General features: G+C 43.1%; 1 protein-coding gene across 1 annotated transcript in view; it reads left to right on the top strand.

The window, feature by feature from the left end:
• The window catches only part of DNAH5 (dynein axonemal heavy chain 5), a 279,701-nt gene that overhangs the window by 52,665 nt on the left and 201,074 nt on the right, over positions 1 to 25,962 (top strand). Inside the window, exons 2-9 of the mRNA XM_042953052.1 lie at positions 10,114 to 10,248; positions 13,638 to 13,722; positions 16,912 to 17,072; positions 18,266 to 18,487; positions 21,093 to 21,230; positions 22,258 to 22,434; positions 23,504 to 23,617; positions 24,565 to 24,672. Coding sequence (XP_042808986.1) covers positions 10,114 to 10,248; positions 13,638 to 13,722; positions 16,912 to 17,072; positions 18,266 to 18,487; positions 21,093 to 21,230; positions 22,258 to 22,434; positions 23,504 to 23,617; positions 24,565 to 24,672 — 1,140 coding nt within the window. The remainder of the gene's footprint in view (positions 1 to 10,113; positions 10,249 to 13,637; positions 13,723 to 16,911; positions 17,073 to 18,265; positions 18,488 to 21,092; positions 21,231 to 22,257; positions 22,435 to 23,503; positions 23,618 to 24,564; positions 24,673 to 25,962) is intronic.

Consider the following 25,962-nt stretch of genomic DNA (forward strand, 5'->3'; position numbering starts at 1 on the left):
TCTGGAACTATTACTACAATGATGCTGTATTTGAACTAGGTTATTGTAATATAATAGTTGACTTTATCCAGCTTATACCTAAAATTAAAACCAAAAGTACCATAGCTCCCGGGTTTAGAAAGGTGAAGCCATACCTCCTTTCTGCTGTCTAATGAACGTAAATGCTTTTCAGTGAAAAAACATGAAATAATTCTGTGTCTATTCACTCACTTGTTTACAAAAATGTGGCCCAGATGTGTCTGCCTTCTCTCTGCTTTTGTCATGGATGAACACTGCTTAGCACCAACTTACAAGTATACAACAGACATGAGTTCCAGACTTAGGGATTCTGTTTTCCTTTCCGTCCCTCAAATTAAACTGAACTATATTTACTTACTAATTTAAGTAAATTAGGACTTAAATTTACCTAATTGCAAAGCTGATTTTCACACGGAGAACAGTTCTCTTCCTCGCCCCAGGGATATATATTGTTCGTGGTTTTCACTGTATGTACTTAAGCTGGGGAATATCATTGCTCGTTGCATTTCAGATGGCTAGGCTTCTCTAAACAGTGATTCTCGAGGGCATAGAGACTGTGGGGAAGGGAGGGTGCAGGCTCCTCTGGGGATGCACTATGCCTTCCCCCCCTGAGAAACTCTGCTGGGAGGCCGCCGTTGTTCCCTTGGGAGTGCGTGGGTAGAAACCGAGACAGAAAAGAACCTTTGCTCTCAGATATCTTTTGAAAGCTTAAAGGGTGTGGGTTTCGTTATCCTCGGGCAAAACAGCCAAACAGGTTTCAGTGTCCTCTGTTCATCAGGCCCAGGCATGTTTGGCCGGTGAACACGTTTCATATATACAATACAGCGGACAAAATGAAAACAATTCCCTTGCAGATGGGGAGGTGAATGGCTCTAGGATTTAGCTGGCGGGGGAGGAAGGGACCAGTGCTGCTTGTTAATACCCAGGTGAGCGTTGCTGAGCTTGAGCAAGTGAATGCTCCAGATGCCCACATCATAATCACGCCCTAGCTAGACCCTGGGAGAGTGTGGCCAAGTGCAAAACGCATCCAGTCCACAAATAATCTGTTGAATGTCTACTTTGTGCCAGGCGCTGCTGTGCTCTGTGATCAGGCATGCAACAGCACTTGTGGGCCTCATGGAGTTGAGAGCTGAAACCTAGTTACAACTATCGGTTTTTGTACAACGCCAGTAACGAGATGGACAGAAGAGGTCTAGGGTTGGAAGGATCCCACATTTATGCCCTTGGACTTCCTCTGTTAAGTTCCTGCCTCAAGTGAGAACCCGGTCCTACTAATCAGTCATGATCAATCCATGAAATCATTTCCTTTGGGGCAGTGTTCTGAGGCTGGGCTGCATGTTAGAATTGCCAAGGGAACTCTTGAGAAATACCAGTGCTCAGGCCTCCTTGGGAGAAGATAAGTTAGAGTGTTGGGGAAGGGGCAGGCATCAATATTTTAAAACTCCCCATGATTTAAAAAAAAATGTTTATTTGTTTTGAGAGAGAGAGAGACAGGGAGAGAACATGTGCACACGCCAGTAGGGGAAGGGCAGAGAGAGGGAGGGAGAGAGTCCCAAGCAGAGTCTATGCTGTCAGCGTAGAGCCCGACAACATGGGACTCAATCTCATGAACCATGAGATCATGACCCGGGCCCAAACCAAGAGTAGGACACCTAACTCATAGAGTCATCCAGGTGCCCCGAAAGTCCCCATGATTCTAGTGAGCAGCCAGCTTTAAGTGCTCTAGTTTATTGTGATGAATAAGGGCATTTTTGAATTTCATCCCTGTGTCCTATGTAACGTGAATGGTGACATTATATATATTTTAGCTTGGGAGTGAAATTATATGACCCCTGCTGCCAGAGGTAACTCTTGGAATTCTGCAAGAGAGGTATTCCTGATTTGGAGAAAAACCGCTGTGGGGTGGGAAGGTAGAATATGGAGTCATGTGAAGGTCCACTAAGGACCTTCGATCAGATCCCCAAATTTGGTGTGCAGAAAACCGACTGTAAGTCTGGATGGTTGAAATGTTTGGGGCAGAGAAGGCTGTGGCGATGAGGACATCCCTATAGCAGGTTTTGGATTGATTTGGGTGACAAACCCACATGGAGTAAAAAGTCAAGAGGGTATCTTTTATTGGCTTGGAAAGAATGACAGACAAGAGAGCCAGTAAATGGGGAGATTTGAGGGTCCTAAGAACTCCAGTGAAAAATAGACAAGATTCCAGAGCTTACTGTTAGGACAAGAGGATTGATGGGAACTTCTCAGTTTAAGTGCTGTCTCTTTGCAATGGAGGGGAGTGTAGCTCTTGTTGAATAAAGGAGGACTTCACTGTAGCACCTGCTGTGAGTGGGATTAGCCATCGTGGAGTGTCTTTCCCTTCCAGAAAACCACTTTGCTGAAGTGCTCTTTATGTGGGAAGGAGAGCATCCTCTGCATCTGTGATGCTTCACTGGGAGAGACGAAAGGGAAAGGGGATAAGAAAGGGCAAGACGTGAAAAGTACAGTTAAAAGTGGGGAGTTGCTAGGTTGTGGGTCTCCCAGCCGGTTAAAGAGCAGGGTTGGGTGCTCCAGGAAGCACCACAGAGTAGCCTCTCCCAGAGGAATGGGGGTCCTGTGGGGTAAAACGAAAATGCTGGAAGACAAAGGAGGAGGCTCTTCTTTGTTGGAAGACATGGAAAGGAAGTTGACCTTGTAGAGAGGGCTCTACATGGAAGTGAACAGGAGAACTGCTTCCCTCAGTTTTTGTAATTCAACACATTTAAGTAGGATGTAGGCTAAGGGAGCTTAGTCATATTTGCTGTAAAATGAGAGAGGACTATAGTCCATACTAGTGGTAGAATTTTGTGCCATGTTTATACTCGAGACACAACAGCATTGAAGACCCAGGAGCTTATTGACTGAATTCTGAGTCTGTGATCATAGACTCAGACTGAGCTAGAATACTTTGTTCCAGCCCTTCGTTATTTGAAAGTGACTTGTAAATGATTAATTTGGTGACTTTATACACTCACTAGGTATCAGCTGAGGCTCTCTATGTCCCAGGTACTGTTCTAGGCCCTAGGGATATTGCAAAAATTAAAATAGAAAACTTCCCTTTCTGTGGAGCTGATCGTCTTGCAGGAATGATGAGACTCAGTTGATTTTTATTTTATTTTAACCTGCAAGAGATAAGAAGGATCAGGTTATACGTATGGCAGGTTACCAATAATGAGGCATTTCAGAAAGCTGGGCATACACTTTGAGTAATTTCTCCTTCTGCTCGTGGATTTGCCTTCATTCATCCATGGTTGAGGAAGATGGTAAAAAGTGAAGCCAACTGGCCTGAGATGATCAAATCCATGTCCTTGGCCTCTTTGGTACTATGTTTCATCAGATGCTTAATTATGTGTGGACTTGAGATTGATATGGAGAGCCAAAGCAGAATCAGTCTTAGACAAATTTACTTTGGCGATTTAAGATAAGGAGTTTCACCCGTAATTCATAGACTCAGGATATTTCCAATATTTCCAGTGGGATGTAAATCTAGATTATACTCTCCTGTAACACACTTGATACATTGCTGTATGCATCTGTATACATAAAAGAACAAAACACCCAAATGAAGAAAATAGAAAGATATTCATCCAAACATATGCAACAGACCCTCATTAAGACAGATCTCTTCCTCTTTCTCACATTCAGACCTGCAACAAGGCTAATCATGTCACCTAGGAAAACTTTTTTTTTTTAAACAAAGAAATACATTTTTGGCTGCAGAACCCATTCCTTTCCCCATACACTTGGCCGTGCAAAGGCATCATATGAGAATGACATAGATGAAAGTGAAGTTGTTCAGGCAGAAGCAGCAACAGGTGGGGAAAGCATGGAGCCCAGCCTCCTGGCTGCCCAAGCAGGGAGGCCACCTTCTAGGAACTTTTAGGAGTTGAGGATGGCAGGTTACCTTTTGCTGAGACACAGGAGCGTCATGAGAGAGCTGGACACAAGGCATGCCAGCTGGAAGCCAAGTGGGCACCAGTACATCCTGGCACTAAAATGTCACTGGTGTAACTCAGAAAATGGTGGCAGTTAACCCCAGTTTCTACCCACCGCTCCTTATGTAACTCATGCAATGTATATGGGGACACCCTCCAAGAGGGCCCTAGATAATTCTTGGGTGGGAATGTAAAGAGACGGTGTTTATGGAATACCAGTTTGAATAGGTGCAAAACTCTTAGTTGCCTGGGACAACCATGTCGTGGCCTTGCAGCCCAGCTCTTAGCTTACTTACTTAGCTGTGTGCTCTTGGGAAATTGTTAATGGTCCATAGTCTCAACTTCCTGGTGTGGAGATAATACTGCTGCTTCATAAGGCTTTTGTGACAATTAAACGTAAGCACGGTAAGGAAATGATGACTCTCAGAGCCACGGCTAGCAATGCCACCAGGGCGAACAGAGCAAAGTGTCCTGTGACACCTTCAGAGAGTTGGGGAAAAGGGTGTTCCTGTGCACAAAGGGGCTCCTGAACCTGACATTCACTTCTGGCCGTCATGGCGTCTGTGGCGTGGACCCGGGTCTGAGACAAACCTGCTAACGGGGCTGGGCTTTCTAAGGGTAGAGGGAATATAAACATTTGTAGAATTAAAAAAATATATTATTGAAAAGTTTGGCTTCTCCTGAGTTTTGATGCCCAGGGTCAGTGCCTTGATCATGCCATTTTAATTCAAGTGCTGCTTGACGGTATTGTCTCAAGACTGCTCCCATTTTAATCTTCACAAATGCCTTTCAGGTTTGGACTTGTATTTTCATTTTTCAGATGAGAGTAAGGTCTCTCACATACTCAGGGATTACCAGTCCGGAGCCAGAAGGAAGTTGCACGGTCTCACGTGAACAAGCACGCAGACTCGCACTTAACCATAGAGTTAAAGGCAGAAGTTGGTATACTGTGTTAAAAAAAGTTGGACGGGTAGGCTCATCATGAGAAAACATCACAGAGCTTATTATGAAAGCTCATGCATTGGGTCTTTGTTGGGATTTGTATTTTAAAATCTCAAGTCTCTCGTCTGTGTTAACTTTTGAACCAGCAAGAAGCTCCGACCGCAGAGAAGGTAACGGTGCTTAGCTGTCATCTAGTCCAATGCTTTTATTTTAAATGTTTATTTTTGAGAGAGAGAGAGAGAGAGAGCAAGCGCATGAGTGGAGGAGGGTCAGAGAGAGAGAGAGGGAGACAGAGAACCTGAAGCAGGCTCTGCACTGTGAGCGGGACTCGAACTCACAAACTACGAGATCATGACCTGAGCTGAAGTCAGCTGCTTAACCCACTGAGCCACCCAGGCGCCCCTAGTTAACATTTCGAGTCTGCAATTCTGGAAACTGAAGCCTGAACAGGTTGACTGACAGATGCACGTGACAGAGCTGGGACAGGAACCTAAGATCGGGACCAGGGCTCATTTGTCCACGCAGAATTGTCCAGCCTTGAAAGCAGCACTTGTTTCTTGTGAGTTAGCCCATTAGTGACTCTTTTCTCCAAGGATGGCAGCGACATAGCTTGCCACCACATTGCAGAAGTGTTTCACTACTTTCGAGATTTCTGTGGACGTTGAATAGGTTTCCCAGCCCCCTCCTCCCATCCCCCCACCCCGCCCATCCCTCGGTGCTTGTTCATGCAACAGGAAACAATTTTAATGTGACTCCAAAAAAAGCCATTCTGTTGTCTGCCTGTTGCCATCTTAATCCCTCCCCAGTTGCCCTCCATGTTTCAAAGGCCAACAGGACAGCCACCTCCAGACAGCTTGTCACCTGACTGCTTGTTGCTGCCATTTCCTAGCAGCCAGAAAGCTCCGGGTTTAAGTTTATGGGCTGACAATGCCCTGGTCTGGTCACTAAATGTTTGTTTGATGTTACTGACTTCTTGTGGTAGATCAAAAATAATTCCCTCATTGTTCAGCAAAGATAGAACGAATGATCAGTTTATGCAAGAACACATTCGTTGCTTAACATGCTTTTTCGTGCAACTCGGAAAACATTGACTTTAAAAACACATTGATAGTTCACTGTGTACACATGACGCTTCTTTGGAATTTTTCTTACTCCGTGATATTTAAGTAAAAATAGAATCATTAGTGTTCTGTTTTAGGGACCAATCACTCCTTTCCTCCACTAGAATATATATATATATATTTTTCCCTTTGGAGTCTCATAAAATCAGGTCATAGAGAATGTGTTGCCATGGCAGAGTCTTATTTAAGTTTCTCTATTCTTCGGAAGGCTTCAGAGGCTTTACATCCTGACTTTCCTGGTTTTCTAGTTCTTTTCTTTCTTTGTCACTCCCCAGCATTTGCGGCAAGATGGTTGTTTTGATGCCTGATTTCTGGCTCCCCTGGTTGCCCACCATGTCCTCAAGCTGCTGAAGCCATTTAGTACAAACCCAGAGAGTTCACTTTGAAAAGCACTTGATTCCTCCCTGCCAAGCAGGAAGAAAACAGTCTAAACAACAGGACATCATCGTTGTTGTAGCCACATTTAAAAAGAGATGTAAATTTGCTTCTGTTTGATGTTTATGGAATGTATACTTTGTGTCAGGACCTGTGTTAGTTCCTATAGAGAGAAATGGTAAGAAAATAGGTATATTAAAAATTTTAAAAATCCCTAATCCCTCCTCCTTCCACCTCCAATTCTTTCCAGCAGGCACCTCAGGTTCTGGAAAACAAATGTTAATTGCATGGGTCCAGAGATGGCCTTTCAAGCCCTCTGAAATCCCCAACCTTTTCCTCTTCACTCTTTTTGAAGGTGTTTGTTTGTTTTGTGTGTGTGTGTGTGTGTGTGTGTGTGTCTTAAAAAATTCTTCCTTGACTATAAATTCCCCTCTATCTACTACTACCACACCTCTTTCCTTTATAGTCAAGTTTCTGGAAAGAATAGTTTATATTCAGTATCTTTGTATTTCTCTTTTCTCAGTCCCCTTTTTCTCAAGCCTACATCCATTTGCTTTCTGTCCAACCAGTGAAATTATTCTACAAGGATTACCTTGTTATCTACTGCTGCATAACAGACCACACGAGATCATAATGGCTTATAGCAGAGACAGCAGTCCCTTATTATCTGTCTTGAGTATATCGGCGATTGGGCTCAACTGGGTGGTTCTGCTTCGAGTGGCATTGGGCTGGGTTGCAATCCTCTGTAGGCTTGATTAGGTTGGAATGTCTGAGATAGCTTACTCACCTGGAGGGAAGTTGGTTCTGGGGTGTTGGCTGGGTTGGCTGGGGCTATTGACCAGAATGCCCTGGTTTTTCTTCCATGTGGTCTCCCCATGTGGCTTGGACTTGTCACAGCATGGTAGCTGGGTTCCCAGGGAGCATTTCCAAGGGCAAAGGCAGAAGCTGAAGCTCTCCTAAGGATTAGCTTAGGCAGGTTTACCGTCTTACTTTTCCCCACGTTCTTTTGGTGAAAACTAGTCACAGGGCCAGCCACCTTCAAGAGGAGGAGAGGTGAATGGCATGATCCTTTTGCCATGGGGCTGGGGGATGCTACAGCCCCTTTTGTAAACACAATTAGTTACTAAGGAAACCCTAACTGACCCCACCGCTCCACTATAGTGTTAGCACTATTGGCTCTGGGGTGTATTGGTGGTGCGGCCTGCTGGTTCCCTTTCTGCCTGTCTGCCCACTATCCTCACTTGTCTCCGTGGGCTATTCTTTCCCTCCTTGCTCCTGGCATATTGGTGCATCCCGAGGCTCTTCACCTCTTGCTTTTCATTCTCCATTTCTTTCTTAGAAAATCATGTTTGCACTCATGGTTTAAAGTTCGATTTATTCATTTGAGAAGTGTTTACTGAATATCTAGTACGCACATGCCCCCTACTGGATGAAAGGACTGATAACATAATCGTGCAGGTTGTGCACTGCATAACCCCAAAAGATACCGTCTTGACTGTCTCTGTCTCTATCGTATCAGTGATTCTCAGCAGGAAGTGATTTTGTCACACACAGGATGTTTGGCAGTCTGGAGACATTTTTCATTCTTACAGCTCAGTAGTAGGGAGTTCCTGGCATTCAGAAGGAAGAGACCAAGGGTGCTGCTGAACACCCTACAATGTGCAGGACTACCCTTTACAACAAGAAAGATCTGGCCTGTAATATCAATTGCGCTGCACTGAGAACCCGTATCTACATCTGGATCTACAGTGCAACTTCCCCTTGAGTTCCAGAGCCACATTCCCAATGGTCTGTGCATCCTGGGCTCTGGGAATGCCACCATAAGCCACTTGACTGGCTTTCCTGCCTCCAGGCTTGCGTCGCTCCGATCCACATTCCACACTGCTGACAGAATGACTAATTTTTAAAAATATAATTTATTGTCATATTGGTTTCCATACAACACCCAGTGCTCATCCCAACAAGTGCCCTCTTCAATGCCCATCACCCACTTTCCCCTCCCCCCACCCCCATCAACCCTCAGTTTGTTCTCAGTATTTCAGAGTCTCTTATGGTTTGCCTCCCACCCTCTCTGTAACTTCTTTTTCCCCTTCACCTCCCCCATGGTCTTCTGTTAAGTCTCTCAAGATCCACATATGAGTGAAAACATATGGTATCTGTCTTTCTCTGCCTGACTTATTTCACTTAGCATAATACCCTTCAGTTCCATCCACGTTGCTGCAAATGGCATGATTTCATTCTTTCTCAATGCCAAGTACCATTCCATTGTATATATAAACCGCATCTTCTTTATCCATTCGAGAATGACTGATTTTTTTGTTGCAGCATGGACAGCTAACATCTCCCCTGATCTGAAACCCGTCAGTGATTCTCCATGGACTTCAGATAACGCTTAAACTCCCTAATGTGGCCCACAAGATATTTTATGATCGGACTGCTTTCTCATTTCCCAGTATGTCTTTCTAGTCCTTTTTAGTTCAGTCAACCCGGCTACCTTGTGGTTTCCAAAGTGTGCTCTGCTTTCCTACACCACTTGGCCTTTGCACGTGCAGAAATGCCTCCCTTCTGGGACTGTGGCCAACTGCCCTTCCACTCTAGGTTCAACCCACGTCTTCCCAAAATGTTCTCTGTCATCGCTACCTCAGCCCCAGGCTGGAGTGGGGGACCCTCCTTTTTGCAACTTCTCTGAAGACCCATAAAGGTCCCTGCCTTGATCTGATGCCCTGGTGGCAACCATAATATCATCCTGTCATACTTATACTTTCCGCTCAGATCCTGCCAAACAGGCTATGAGATTTTTTGACGTCATTGGGTAGCATTTGCCTCTATAGCACAGGAACATAATTGGGGTTAAATAACTGTATGTTGAACAAAAGAGGGGCCACCTTTTCTCTTCCTAGTGTTGCTCATTGGCATTTCAGGCAATGTACTTAATTCAAGAAATGAATTAGAAGCTGAATATCCACCAGTGGCAGAATGGTTGAATCAATTATGGTACATCCACATTGTTGAATAGTTTGCAGCTATCACACAGGTAGGAATAGCCTGTATTAAAGTAGAAAAGGGTCTGTGGTGTATTATTAAGGGAATATGTATGAAAATTTTATAGTATAATATACAGATGTGTGTATACATTTGCATACGTTTGTATGAGCATAGTGCATATGGAAGGATATGCTTCAAACTGCCCACATTGGTCACGTGCCTTAGTATTGTAATTAACAATCAGTTTAAAGGTAAGCACTAGTATTCAGAAATCAATTTCAAGACCAGATATGAATCTGTAGACAGACAATAAAGGTAGGAGATAACGTGGAACAATATTACTTTAAAGGCTTGGGGAATGTTTCCAAAAATGGGGATCTCTTTTTTTGTGTGTCTTTTGAATGTTTATATATGCATAGAAATAAATCTAAAGGTTTAGAACAAAATAATTGCAGTAATAATTTCTGGATGGCAGATGATTTTTATGCTTTTTCTTTTAGCTTATCTGTATTACACAATTCCAAAACGATGAGCACATCTTATTTTCATAACAGAATAACATTATTTCTAAAAATGGAAGATGAAAACTGGTACCATTAAGGTGTCTGTTATGTGAGTACTCACGACCTGAAAAAAGCAACAGTCTCATGCGGTTATTACAAAATGAATACATCTGAGAACAGTAGTTGTCACATACCATTTTTGTTCCTTTCTTACAGCAAAGACTGAAGGAAGAGAAGGAAGCCAAACGGGCACGCTTGGATGGCAGACACGACTACTTATTTGCAATCGTAGCTTCCTGCGTGGACCTGGACAAAACTGAAGTGGAAGATGCCATTCTTGAGGGGAATCAGGTGAGATGCATTTGAGTGTTCCCAGACTTGATTACGGAGGGCACAGAGAACCTATTGACCTCTGTCCTATGGCAGGATCTGTGCTGGGCTGCAGAGGAGGGTGTCTGTTCTAACATGGACAGGATTCCATTCTGACCATACAGGTGGTGGCAGATTGACGTTAGGGCTCTCCAGCTCTTCATGTTGAATGGGGGTACTTCTAACCGTCACTTAAGTTCCATGGTTCTGACAGCAATGTCTGCCTGTTTCTGAATCCAGTGAAGCTGGGTTCGGGTGCCATCTTGGAACTTGAGGTCGGAGAATAGAATCTTCTCTCAGCTTCTGATATATCTTGTCTTGCATTTATCCTATTCTAACCTGGGAGATTGAGTTTTGGCAGCTGAATCTGGTTTCTGTTGTTCCTGAGCTTGACTTCCATTTTCTGCCGTGATTTCCTTCCAAAATCTGGGGTGTGATTACAGAGGGAAGATCAAAATATGGGAGGATATAATTTCATGAGCATTGAGGAAGGCGTATCAGGAGCCCTATGATGGTTCCTGAAGGTTTTTTTGTTTTTATTTGTTTGTTTGTTTTGGTTTATTAGCATAGAAAAAAGGAGAGAGAAAGAGAGAGAGAGGGAGAGAGAATTCTTTCTGTTGATGGGGGTGGCACACTCTTGATAATGCTTTTTAGTGCTATACCTGTAAATGTTTAACAACCAGCTTTGAGCAAGAGGGTAGAGGGGGGGCGCTATTTTGAGTGTTGATTTCTGTGGTGTTAATACTGCCACAATGGCTGATTCCAGACTATGAGCATGATGCTACTGAAGGCTTAGTTGGAAAGGGTTGTGATCAATTGGCTGTCATGAACCAGTATGAGTTGGCTCCAGTTCTCCGGTGGCTTTGTTCCTGCCTGCCATGTCAGTCTGGTGGGATCAGTAGGAGTCAGTGGAACAGTGAGGGGTGGACAACACTAAAATGGCTAAACTGCAGGATGAGTTAATTAGAGATTGAGGAAATGCCCTTCTCCTCCTTCTCCTTTTCCTTCCAGCTAACATTTGTTGAATATTTACCAGGTGTCAGTCTCATCTAAGTGGTTTTCATCTGTTATCTCATTTAATTTTCATGATGCCAGGAGGTAGATAATATTATTCCTCCAAAATGGAGGCACAGAATGAGACAGTCACTTAACTGATTCAGTCTTGGAGAGGTGAAATGCTTAACTCTACCCCTCTTCCTAATTCAGACATCTGGATTTGGGATCATGCGAGGGGAATAAATGAGTACAAGTTCTGAACTATAAGAAACCCAGGTCAAACTGTTGTGTCGTATTCAGGACCAGGAATGTCAAAACCTGGAGGCTGAAAGAAAACGTCCTGGCTCAGTCTCCCAAGCAAAGTAGAGGGGCAGGAGTTTCAGTACTGGCCTTTTGGAAGTATCTCCTTCAGATTCTTGGCTTGGAAGTTAACCTTAACGAGGGCGTCCCACTCAGCCCGACAGCATTCTCAATCAAAGAAGAGTCATGAAGGAACCAGGGCAACTTGCTCTCCCTTATATATAATAGTTTTATCTATAATATGGTGGAAATTGGAGGGGGCTTATTTTTTTCACACTTAAAATTTCAGGCTAGATTTTGTTGTTTGAAAACATTTAATTAAAAAAATTTTTTTTAACATTTATTCATTTTTGAGAGACAGAGAGAGACAGAGCATGAGTGGGGAAGAGGCAGAGAGGGAGACACAAAATCTGAAACAGGCTCCAGGCTCTGAGCTGTCAGCACAGAGCCCGACGCGGGGCTCGAACTCACAAACTGAGAGATCCTGACCTGAGCCGAAGTCGGACGCTCAACCGACTGAGCCACCCAGGCACCCCGCAAATGTTTTATTTTAAATTGTGGTAATAACGTAGAATGTAAAGTTTATCATCTTAATCGTTTTTAAGTAAACAGTTCAGTAGTGTGAAGTTTATTCACACTGTTGTGTAACCCATCTTGAGACCTCTTCATCTTGCAAGACCGAAAATCGATACCATTAAACAAAAACTCCCCCCTGCCTCTCCCAGTCCCTGCAACCCACCATCCCACATTCTGTCTCTAAGAATTTGACTACTTTAGATGCCTTATAAAAGTGGAATCCTACAGTATTTGTCTTTTTGTGACTGGCTTATTTTATTTAGCAAAATGTCCTTAAGGCTCACCCGTGTTGTAGCCCGTGTCACAATTTCCCTTTTTAAGACTGAATGATATTATATCATATGTCTGTGCCACATTTTGTTTATGCGTTCACCTGTTAGTGAACAGTTGCGTGGTGTCCATCTTTTCACTACTGTGGATGATGCTGCTGTGAGGAGAGGTGTGCAAATATCTCTGCACGACCCTCCTTTCCATTCTTTTGGGTATGTACCTGGAGTGGAATTTCTGGATCATGGAGGAATATATTAATATTATGAGAAATTCCCATACTGTTTTCATAGGGACTGCACCATTTTACATTCTCACCAAGGGTATACAAGTGTTTCAATTTCACCACATCCTTGACGTTTATCTTTTTCTTCTTCTTCTTTTTTTTTTTTTACAGTAGCCATGCTAATGGGCATGTAGATTTTATCCTTTTTCCTCCAATTTGAATTTAGAACAGTGCTAGTGACTTTAAGAAAATTGCTTCTGGGGCTCCTGGGTGGCTCAGTTGGTTAAGCATCTGACTCTGGATTTCGGTTCAGGTCATGATCTCGCGGTTCATGAGTTCGAGTCCTATGTTGGGCTCCATGCCCTGCTTGGGATTCTCTCTCTCCCTCTCTATCAGCCCTTACCCAGCTTGCACGCACACACTTTCTCTCAAAATAAATAAATAAACATTTAAAAAGATTTAAAAAAGTGCTTCCACTGGTAGTAGGCCGGTTGGCAGACCTCTGGTTGTGTAGTGAACCTCATGGATGGGACTGAGTTCTGGACTACCGTTGGATGGAATGTTCCATGATCATATGTGTTCTCATGGCATTTTCCAGTGATTACTCCAATTTAATATTAATTACCTCTAGTGTGTTAGATTAGGTTTTGAAAGGTTTGTTCTCCCTTCTGATCTGCAATTGAGTGAAAACGAAACACTATATTTATATCTGCTTCCAACAGCTCAACGCTTTAGGAAATTAGCAAAAATGGAAGGACAATCTTTTCAAACATGTATGTGGCAAATATTTTGATGACTGATTGGATTCCTTCTTTGAACTACATTTTTATCATGGTGAGGCATTTACTCTCTCATGGTTTTATTGGTTGAAAAATACATGACACCTTCTGTATGCTTTGCATTAGATGCGGTTTTATCTGAAGAAGAAAGATGATAGTCAATGCTGACTGAAATCTGGTTTCTAATTCAGAACGAAGTTGTGACCTTGCCTTTTCTTTTTTCACAGATCGAAAGAATAGATCAGCTTTTTGTTGCTGGAGGTTTTCGTCACCTTATATTCTACTATCAGGATGTGGAGGTAGCAGATACAGGTATCCGAATCTGATGTGATGTAAGCCGGAAATGTGTGGCTAGATTCATCTGAGGATGGCTTGAAGCAGAAAGCCACTCTCAGAGCTGACCAGGCCCCTTACATCCACGCTGGGAGATGGGACGAAGGGGCAGTGGTGAGGTGTGGTGGGTGAGGCCAAGGTGCCATTTTGTTCTCAAGGAAAAGGGACGGATAATGATGGCTGTCTAGCCTGGCTGTTCTAGCTTCATTTGAGATATTTTGCTTTCCTTTTCAGGCTGTGCTGGTAATTGAGGAATAATAAAGTAGTTTACATTTTGAGACTTCTTTTCCTTACATCCCAGTTCATTCTATGCAGTGATGTTCTAGAACTTTTTATGGGCATCTGTTTCTTTTCTATATAGGCACCATTTATTTTTAACAGAGGAATTGTTGCCAATAAGCATAATGAGTTGTCTAGTTAAATATCACATTATGTTTATTTTCTACCGACTATGATTCAAACGAGTAATGTGGAATGACAAGTTGAGTTATTTTCACTTAAGAAAATTTGCAAATCTTTGTGTGGATTCAACTGGCATCTCCCATTCTACGTTTATGTGGATTCATATAATTTTAAAGCCAAGCTAGGGGCACAAACAAATATATTATGATTATATTAAAGTATTACATTCATCTTTTTATAACCTTTTTGAAGGGAAAATAGTTATTGCTGTTGGCATATAGTATGACTATGCTCTTTTGTTTAAAAACTGGGAAAATTATGCATGCATACTCTAAGTGATTGGGATTTGCCTAGAATTATTCTTCTGATATTTTGTGGTCAGAAAGTCCATTATACTTTAAAAAAAATTTTTTTTTAGTGTTTATTTATTTTTGAGAGCGCGTGCGAGAGAGAGAGAGAGAGAGAGAGAGAGTGTGTGAGCGAGGCAGGGGCAGAAAAAGAGGGAGATACAGAATCCAAAGCAGGCTCCAGGCTCTGAGCTGTCAGCACAGAACCCAACACGGGGCTTGAACCCACAAACCGTGAGATAGATCATTAGCTGAGCCAAAGTCAGATGCTTCACCAACTGAGCCACTGAGGCACCCAGAAAGTCCATTCCACTTTGAACGAAAAATCAAAATAATACAGAAATTTCTAATTCTATCCCAGTCTGACAAACATAAACTCAAATGGGATGTTGAGTTATCTACAAAATGTGCACTGGGTCGAGTTCAGTGTTCGCGTGTAAATGTGACAGTGAACGAGGAAGGCTCACGGGATGTAAACATAATTTAATTTCGTTCCCCGCTCTCCCTTTAGACCTTTACCGTGGGACTGGCTTTAACCTTTTGACCTTGGATCAACATTGAGACCATTCCATGACTTTCCTGGATATTGTTAGATAGGAAATGTTCCTATGGTTGCTTCACATTACAAATACTGTCTCAGTGCAGAAACTAAAACCATCCAGTTGATCAAAATGAATTGATCTAAAGTTAAATCTTCTTCACTGCTGGCTCGCCCACTTCCTTCCCCCATCCCCCAAGGTTCTAAGCAGGGACCTCTGAAGGTCAGTATTCACAGGAGGAGAGAAGCATATGGTCCTCCTTCTGCTCCTGTCCACGTTGTGCAAACCACGGCTCTGGCTTGAGGTAGGGCAGGCACAAGAGGGACGAGGTGGCAGGAAAGCTTTTACTCGAGCAGCACTGGCACTGTCACAAGTTGGCGGACCTTGATTCCCCAGGCCCTTGCTCTTGTGGGCACTGGGTGGGCACTGGGAGCGTTCGCTGCACATCCCGCGGTGACGTGTTGTCCTCCCGGTGAGGCGTATCTGCTGGTTATCTTTATTGGGTGGGTTCGCTGCCAAAGCCCCAGCACCAGTCTCTAGCCCGGCACCGTGGGGGCAGAACTTGGTTGGGTGGGGGGACGTTCCTCCAAGAGGTTCTAATTGCAGGGTTTCAGGATTCAGCTTGCAGTCCACGTTCTTCCCCAGGTCCCTCCCTTGGCACTGTGCTCCCGCCCCTGATAACCTTGCTTGAGCTACCGATCTGCTTGGAGAGCTCCAACTTCCGTGGGCGGACAAGGGCACTGGCTCCCTCTGTGTGCGTAAATGGTCCACTCAATGAGCTACATGCTTCGACGACCGAAAATACAATTTTCAAATAATAATGATGGTAACGCTTAGTGGCCTAGTGTTTTTATGTGCTTTTCTAAGGGCTTCACATGTATTAACTCATTTAATCCTCACAACAATTGCCGATGCTAGCTTCTAGGGATATGATTCTAATTTTTCAGATGAGAAGACTGAGGCACAGGAAGACTAGGTATCTTTCCCAAGGTCACGTGGCCATGAAGTGCAGCGGAGGAGACTCACGCCTTGGGGGTCTGACTCTAGAGCCCACGCCCTTCATCCCGTTGCTCTCCTGGCTCTACAGTGTCCTGACTCTAGCACGATACTGAGGGGGCTGCAGGGGTCTGGAGTTCTATAGTCAAAGCTAGTTTTTTGATCTCAACTCTTACCACCTGTTGGCTGTGACATGGGACAGGCCACCGCTGCCTTTAAGGTTGTAGTGACTTTAATAATGTAGACAAGGTAGCAAGCAGAGGAGCTGACACCCAGCACATGCAACAGGTACTGTCTCCCTCTTTGCCCCTCCCCCTTGCCTCTGTTGCGGCCTGTTGTGGATGAAAATGACTATTGTAGCTTCAGCAAGAATCTGCTTTGGACCAAACTCTCTCATTCCTGTGCCTCTCATTCCTGTGTGTGTGTGTGTGTGTGTGTGTGTGCATTTAATGTTTATTTATTTTTAAGAGAGAGAGAGACAGAGTGTGAGCAGGGAAGGGGCAGAGAGAGAGAGACACAGAATCCGAAGCAGGCTCCAGGCTCTGAGCTATAAGCACAGAGCCCGACACGGGGCTCAAACTCACAAACTGGGAGATCTTGACCTGAGTTGAAGTCTGACACTTAACTGACTGAGCTCCCCAGCCGCCCCTCATTCCTGTTTTTTGCTGGAGCAACACTTTTTTGAAATGAACCTATGATCTGGAAACAGTCACCTCCTTTTAGATCCCTTCAGGGCTCAGGCTAGAGATTGTCCAGGCAGCAGACCTTCCAGGGCACATGGATGAGTCAACGCGACACTATTTTAACAAGGAAACTCATTCCAAGAGACAACCATATGGACCGTAAGTAGCATTTGTGAAACTAAAATTCTTTTGCATTTGTAGGACAACTTGGCTCTCCAGGGGGAGTGACTTCTCTTTCTGAAAAGATTAAAAAACCTAAGGTGTTTGTGACCGAGGGAAAAGATGTGGCTCTTACTGGAGTATGTGTGTTCTTCATCAGGACTGACCCTTCCAGAGCCATCACCCCTGAGAACATCCATAGGGTAAGGGGCTGGAGTAATCCTTTACCCCAAATGACCCAAAATCATGTAAATTCTACAAAAAAAAAATCCTTCCCTATAGAGGTAACCACTGTTTTCATTAACTATCTAAAACTACTTTCAAAGAAGTATTTCTAAAAGCATTCATAGCAAACAAGATATTTCCTTTAAATCTATTGAGTTATAGGACTTAATATTCAGTTTGTTAACAAAAATTGATATAACATTATGTATATGTATTTGCATGCGTGTGTGTGTGTGTGTGTGTGTGTGTGTGTGTGTGATACAGTGAAGTCTTTCCTTTAAAAAATAATGGCCCGTACATTATTTACTTAATGGCAAATTTCATGCATTTAAAGTAAGGTTTGTAATAATGGATATATAATTTTTTTGTGTATGTGCAAAATAAAGTGCATGTCTCCTCTGCCCTCGATGGGGGCATTATCTGCTTGGAGCAAATAAACTGGCAGACGTGTCGTGTTCTGCTTATTTCAGGTCTTTATTTTGGTGATTGCGATTTAGAATAGTATAAAGCTTAGGTCTTAACCAGGGCATCAAAAAATAATTTACTGGATTGAGAGACTGAACATACAAACAAAGGCCAGACCGCACGTAAAGCAGAATTTTGACCTGTAACGGGCAGCAACCTGTCCTGGGAGCCAACCCCCTTATCTAGGAAACAATCCAGGGAGCCAGCCTGCACTGTCAGACTCGCAAGAAGCCTGCGGGGAAGCCACACAAGAGTGGCTGTGACAAATTGGCCAGTAGTGCCAGCATCTGGTTCGTGACTGTCGGCCTCCCTAATTTTTGTCCGTACCCCCAGCCTATTTCCCTGGGGCCGGAGAAAGCCAAATATGCACCCCTCGCGGATCACACAGGATGCCCCACTTCTAGGGGCCGCCTCCAGGTCCCCCACACCAGCAGCCTCCAATCAGGACATGCCTGAAAGCTTCTCTTTCCTCCACTAGAAGGCTTTCCCGCTCCCCTGCCTGCTCTTAAGTGTCTTCCGAAATGCGGGTGATGGTGGCCGACTCTTGCTATAGCAAGTTCCGAGTAAGCAGTTTTGCTTTTCTCATTTGGTAGGTCTTCATTGACCGACGCGGGATATTTGGTTAATGAGCAGCATTCAGAAGTGACTTAGTAGCTATGTTGCAATTGCAGATAATTTTTACAGCAGGGGATCCCCTGTGTTCCAGGAGGTGAGCTTTAATATGTTAGATACTGCGGATGGGGGCCTGCTCAACAGCGTGAGGCATTTGCTGTCGGACATCTTCATTCCCGCTCTCAGGGCCACGAGCCATGGCTGGGGCGAGCTCGAGGGTCTTCAGGAAGCATCCAGCATTCGGCAGGAGTTCTTGAGCTCTCTGGAAGGCTTTGTGGGCGTCCTGTCGGGCGCACAGGAGAGTTTGAAGGAGAAGGTAAGAATGAATAAGTTCTTCCTTCAAAAGTTATCAGATGGTGAACAAATCAACATGTAAGTGTGTAATGCTTCTGTTGGATGGTCTTAATTCCTCTGCCTGGCAAATCTTGAAAAAATTTTATGGGCATTTTTATTGCCCCTCCCAGAGGTGGTGGTGGTAGCTAGATGTAGATTCTTATGGTTTGGAGTGATTAATGCATCAGAAGTGTTGGCCACGATGGAGGGTTTCATTCAGTCACATGCTTGACTGCAAAGAGAAGTGAATGAAATGCTTGTGGCATCACTGTTTGTCCTAGAAGGAAAGGAATCTGGACCCAGAGAGTGTGGAGAGTGTGTGCCCATGTGTGTGTGTGTGTGGGGGGGGGTTGGGTGTTGGGTGTTGGGTGATGGGTAGGGATGGAGGAAATCCTGAAGATGAGAGAGAAGGAGAGAGCAGTTGACGTATCTGGAGGGAGTGGGTTGGGTCCTGCGGTTAAGCCTGTGACCAAAAGGGCCTTTAAGAATAAGTTTGGCAAATGTGAGATTTAGCTCCCTTAAAATTTGTGCAATCTACTGGAAGCCCGTGTTACACATTACTTGGGGCAGACGGTGGTGGAAGCAAGACCGTGATGGCGATAGCCCCAATCAGGCACGAATGGGAGACAGAAATGTAGCCTGTGATACCAATGATGGTGTGTTACTCACTCCTCTCCAGAGGGGACTGAGAACCATTGGGACCTATTGGGATATTGGGAGAGAGACATCAGGCTTTCTAGAGGACATGGAGTAGGGGAGTGGAGTAAATTTCATCCAGTTGGGAGTGGGTTGATTCCGCCTAATATCTGAGTTCTATGTGTAGTGAACTCTGATGCAGGCCTATATACTAAACCGCAAGCTGAAGCAAGTTAGATTGTTGTTCTACTTGAAAAAGCAGTGCTTTCATATGGTCCCACGTCATATTGTGGTCTAGGTATTAAAAAAAGTGGATGGATACCCACATAGAAGGGAGGTAGTGCCGCTTCATGGAGAGCAGAGCTCTCCCCTGTAAAACCAAAGATGGCTCCGGAAGTGGCAGGTGGAAGATGCAGTGTGGTGGGGGGAGGGGTGGCGGCATGCTGGGAGGTTCCTCCAGGCTGGGGGCAGTGTGAGCAAGGGCACAGGGGAGCAGAGGCATGTGCCCGCCCTCGTGGGTTTTCAGAGCCCCGTCGGAGGGTAGCAAAGTGAAAAACAGAGTGGGGAGGCTAGGTTCTGGGAGGACGGAGTGGTGTCTCTGAGCTCCATGTAGATGGGACATAGCCCCATAGAGCAGCGGTGGGCATGGGAGCCATCAGCTAAGATTAGAGGCCATCAGGGCCAGAGGCCATCAGGTAAGGTTAGAGCTGGCAGGGCTTTATTAGGAAGCCAAGTGAAGGAAACGAGAAACCTTGAGGGGGCCATCCAGGGGTTACAGGGTCCCCTTGCAGCAGGTCCTCGTAGCAGGTGCTCTGACTCGCCCTATAGGCTTCTCTCTGCTGGTCTGAACTCAGCATCTGGTGCCCTTCACTCCCAGCCTGCACCATTCACCTGCCATATCTCCTAGTGAACTCTTTGGTTTTACCTCAGTTACCAAGAAGCCCTTAGGGCCTGGGCCTTGTGTTGTGGCTCCTTGACCATATGGGCATTTGAGGATGTCAAATAACCACGCCCCTTCCTGCTGGTTCTGAACCAGTTGAGAGAAACGTACTAGCTCTGTTGTTGCTAAAGTGGGATTGGCCTGAAACCTGAATTTAGGCATTCACAATGCCAGGTGCACTTTCCCAGGAGAAAATGTCCTGAGCAAATATCGAGGTCCATTTACCTGTGTGCAGAAATGTGCTGAGTTTCTTTGTCAAGTCAAAATCCAACATGTCTCCTTCTCTATCCTCTTCCTCCTTCCTCCCCTAAAATGAATCCATGTGTTTGCCATTAAACTTGCAAACTATATGGATGTTATTGGTTAAGGACAGGAGAATCTTTTCATCTGGTTAGTTTCAAAAAAAGAATGTAATGCATTAGAAATTACCCTTCCCCCAGTCAATTACCTTGAAGCTCCCCCATGTTCTTTGGTTTCGTGAGTTGACTCTTTAATTTCTGAATTCCCTATTAATTCCCAAAATTTGCGATATTATGACTCTCTCTCTTTAGTTCACTCTTTCTTTTTTATGACCCCAAATCTGCCCTCAGTCATCTCTAGTTCACAGGGAGGACTGAGCATTATGTATCACACTATGCTTTCAGAGATCTTTCTTCAGGGAACAGGGTAGTTTAGAGAAAATTTTAAGATCCTTCTGACCCCGGGGATGAACCAGAAGTGTGTGTTTACGTGTGTGTGTGTGTGTGTGTGTTTTAAAATTAGCATCATCATGGGGTGCCTGGGTGGCTCAGTTGGTTAAGCATCCAACTCTTGATTTCAGCTCAGGTCATGATCTCACAGTTCATGGGTTGGAGCCCTGTGTCGGGCTCTATGCTGGCAGTGCGGAACCTGCTTGGGATTCTCTCTCCCTCTCTCTCTGTCCCTTCCTCTCTCTCTCTTTCAAAATAAATAAATCAACATTAAAAAAATAAAATTAGCATCATCTTAATTGTTTAACTTTCATTTTAATTAGGTGAGCCTTCAAAAGTGTGACATATTTGAACTGAAAACCCTGAAGGAGCCGATAGACTACTTGAGTCTAGCTCATAACCCTGAGACTCTGGAGAAAATAGAAGCTTGTATGAGAGTATGGATCAAACAGACAGAACAGGTAATTTTCAGAAAGCAAACATCAGCTTCAGATGCTACGTTACTGAACTAGTCAGTGGAAGACGGTATATCTTTTGCCATTCCCATTTGCCTAAGTATTTGACGAGTCCCTAAAAAGGTGAGGAGTTCAGTGTGGTTTTCATTTATCGTCATTAGTTAAGAAGAGATAGTAAAAAATTTGAAGAGAGGAAAGCAAGTAACTTTAAATACTTAATGTAACAAGAAGACTGCACTTTGTCAATTTCTTTTTTCTCAAGGTGTATTTTACAGAGAATCTCTGTAGAAGTACAAGGAGTTTTCCAGTCAGTGTGCCTTGTAAAAGGGAGCTCGAGACTTAAAAAAAAAAAAAAAAAGCTTAAAAAAACATTTTCAGAAAAATCCGAAGTGTTGGCAGACATTTAATCAAAAAGTAATGAAAATTAAGCAACAGTTAACAATGAAAGTTAACCAACTTAAGGCATGCAGACTTTCCAAGGTTATATTGCTCTAAGGGTATACGGTAAGTGAAGAGTCAAGGAAATGTTCTGAGGTCAGGTCCTCCAAAAGTTCATTAGAACTTTTTATTTTTTTTTATTTTTATTTTTTTATTAAAAAAAATGTTTTTTAATGTTTATTTATTTTGAGACAGAGAGAGACAGAGCATGAGCCGGGGAGGGGCAGAGAGAGAGGGAGTCACAGAATCGGAAGCAGGCTCCAGGCTCTGAGCCATTAGCCCAGAGCCCGACGCGGGGCTCGAACTCACGAACCGCGAGATCGTGGCCTGAGCTGAAGTCGGACGCTTAGCCGACTGAGCCACCCAGGCGCCCCTCATTAGAACTTTTTAAATAAGTAGTTTTCAATTTGAGCATGTTCACTAAATTTTTGTTGAAGTTTTAAAAATGGATACAAGTAAAAGGCTGTCACTTGAAGCATGCAAATGAATACAAATATATCATGATCCAGAAAGCATAATTGATTTATTTCCCAGTGTATAACTTTCACACCGCCAGCCCCGTTCAGTGGTTCACAGTTCTGCCGTGCGTTATCAGGTCCTTGCTGAAAACAACCAGCTGCGTAAGGAAGCGGATGACCTCGGGCCCCGAGCAGAGTTGGAGCACTGGAAGAAAAGACTGTCCAAATTTAACTACCTTTTGGATCAATTAAAAGGCCCGGATGTGAAGGCTGTCTTGGCAATGCTTGCTGCTGCTAGGTCTAAACTTCTGAAGGTTGTCAGCCATTTCTTTCTGCTTTATGAAACGGGAATGGAAATTCTCTGTGTGTATTTTCATGTCATAGAGTAACTAGGAACAGAGAAATGTTGTTATACCTTTATGAAAAAACTTGAAGACTGGATAATCTTGCCCTTTTATAATTCTGGGTACTGTGGACATTGCCTTTGAATTAAGAGTATTTGTTGGCTGGTGTACATGTATGTATATGTATTATTAGAGAGCATTGCATGTAATTAAGACGTAGCTTAACATCACGATTGTGTATATATTTTGAATTCAGACTAACCACGAGTTGTAATAACAAAAACTTACATATATATATATATATGTGTGTGTGTGTATATATATATATATATGCGTGTATATATATGTGTGTGTGTGTGTGTGTGTGTGTGTGTATATATATATATATATATATATATATATATATTAGCCCTAGTATATTCGTTTTATATCCCCCTGTAACAAATTACCCTAACACTTAGCAACATAGCACAGCAAACATATATTACATACCAGTCTGTGTGCTGTGTGTCAGGAATTTAGGGGCAACTCAGCTGGGTGCCTCTGACTCAGGATCTCTCCTGAGGTCACAGTCAGAGTGTTGGTTCATCTGAGGCTCACCTGGGGGGAGGATCTGCCTCCAAGTTGCTCATGAGGTCATTGCAGGATTCAGTTTCTTGCTCGCTGTGTGCTGGAGGCTTCCTTTGGTTCTTACCATACAAAGTATGGGAGTGAGGTGCACAATGGATCCAGGAGCCAGTGGAGGAGAGAAAGTGTGGGTTCAAATGGAGGTGCTGCCCTCTTGATGCTCTGTCCTAGTTAGCGAGTAGATTTTATAAGGGAAGGCCTTAAAGAGATACCTTTAAACATTCGGCCAAAAAATTTGAATTGCTCTCCAACGTGGCCATACCCCTCACTCCTGTGGATTCAGTTTTATGTGAGATGCACAGGATAAACTGGAAGTCTGACACAACGGACCTGTGGTGGCTGTTAGCAGCTGTTATATTGGAAGTTCCTTTATAATAATTGCATAAAAATTGCTTTCCTGTCTTGTGCTTAGACTTGGCGGGAGCTGGATATTCGAATCACTGATGCAGCTAATGAAGCGAAGGACAATGTCAAATATTTGTACACACTTGAAAAATGCTGTGACCCCTTGTACAGTAGTGACCCTGTGAGTTGAAGAAATCTACTTGCTTAGTCTGCTGATAAACCTTTTGCACTGGCGGAATCGAGCATGGAGTTTGGTTCATTAATATTAAAGTTTGTTGGAAAAGTCTTAGAAACCTCCTTTTAGTCTCAAGAAAATTTTATAGGTATACAGTTGACCCTTGAGCAACATGGGTTTGGACGGCGTACGTCCACTTACACATGAGGTTTTTTTCCAAAAAATACAGTATATTGCTGAAAGTATATTTTATCTTTCTTACCATTTTCTTTTCTCTAGCTTATTTTATTGTAAAAATATAGTATATAATACATAAAACATACAAAATATGTATTAATCAACTGTTTATATTATCGGTAAGACTTCCAGTCAACAGTAGGCTATTAGTAGTTAAGTTTTGGGGGGCAGTCAAAAGTTGTGCATGAATTTTCAACTACATGGGGATTGGTGTGCCTGGCCCCTCATTGTTCAAGGGTCAACTGTACATATGTATATATCTATCTGTATCTATCTGTCTGTCTATCTGTCTCTCTCTCTGAGATGGATATGCAATATTATATTTTAGAATCTTTTTTGCGTATTCCGGTTTGCATTGAGTATTGTAATTGACATTCTGGATGATACTCAAAGAGGTGTTGGAAAAGTTATCGGTTGGTGTTTTATCTTTTAACTTTAGGGAGTGCCTGCTTTTATTGATTACAAAATTAATGTTAACCTTGGCATTAACAGACAGTTAATGTTTCTTGCATCGAAACAAATTTGATTAATGCATATGACTAATAAAAATGAAATTACCTTTAAATACATCTATGTGGAGTGTTAGATAATATTTTAAAAATTTAACTAAAAATCTCTTAGCTAATTTTATTCTAATGAAGATTGAATGGTTATACTATCAGAATTTTGCTGAATTTGGTATTTGTTTCTCTGAAAACTTTTGTGGTGTCTTCTAGATATCCATGGTTGATGCTATCCCTACACTTATAAATGCAATTAAAATGATCTATAGTATTTCCCATTACTATAACACCTCTGAGAAGATCACGTCTCTGTTTGTAAAGGTAAGTTCGTAGCATAGATCCCATGGTCAGTTGTATTTTTTTGCAATGTTGATTTTTTGATAATTAGAAATTACCATATGGGCACAATTCAATGTCTGTGTATCCTACAATTAAAAAAAAATTTAATCTGTAAATAGATATAGAATTAAGTGTATTCGTGAGGCTGATTCTTGCAAATCATAAAGCATTATTTCCCAAAATAATTATTATAATAAATAATTGGGCTATTTTTTTAATTAAAAAATTTTTTTTAAATGTTTATTCATTTTCGAGAGATGGGAGAGACAGAGCATGAGTGGGGGAGGGGCAGAGAGAGAGGGACACACAGAATCCGAAGCAGGCTCCAGGCTCTGAGCTATCAGCACAGAGCCCAATGCGGGGCTCGAACTCATGTACTGCGAAATCATGACCTGAGCCGAAGTTGGACACTTACCCGATTGAGCCACGCAGGCACCCCAATAATTGTGTTATTTATATAATAAAATTTTAACAAAGAGTCTTCTTGGAATTTCTTTCCCTATGTTATTTAGCACATTATTTATTCCTTTTGGGTAAATTTTAATTAAGAAAAACTATATTTAACTGGCTTTCTCCTGTTTTATATTTTATGTGCCACTTTTCCAAATTTATTTGATGCCACAGTTGTTTACTTGGTGTTATTAGAACAGTTATCATGGTCATAAAAGCCACTTGCAACATTTCAGTAATCCTAAAGCAATTATAATGATTCTGCCAAAAAACATAACGATGTTTCAACCGTATGTCCTAACTCATAAGCGTTTATGGTGAGCACTGTTGCTTTCCCCATTTTGAGCAGTCTCTAAGAAGTAAATGACTTTCATCACCAAGGTGAAAATTTTAAATGTTGTGCTACAATAGAGGCATTTCTGCCTCATCAGGACTTGTGTGGTGAATGCTCGCATAGTAGGAGGCATGGTTCTTCTTGGGAAGGGGTACGTCCAGCCTGAGAACTGGACAGGAGGCTCCCTTTTCTCTGCTCTCAGTCAGGCAGTTCAGGTCGAGAAAGGAGGGGAATCCATGAGATTCTTGCTCCACTTCTTCCCATGTTAAAAGGACATGTGAGGGCCGTGAGGGATATTCCCTGAGAAGGAGCCTCCAAAGTCAATTTGTATCATCGCTCCAGACTTCATGCATATTATCCGCAAGGCTTGTTTTTGAACCAAATTGTGAAACCATCATTTATCTAATTTTGGACTAGCTTTCATTATGGAAATTTTGAGACGGGTACAAAGGACAGAGAATTATACACCAGACCCCCAAGTCCCTGTC

This window comes from Panthera leo, chromosome A1 (genome assembly GCF_018350215.1).
Source record: "Panthera leo isolate Ple1 chromosome A1, P.leo_Ple1_pat1.1, whole genome shotgun sequence".
Lineage (NCBI taxonomy): Eukaryota > Metazoa > Chordata > Mammalia > Carnivora > Felidae > Panthera > Panthera leo.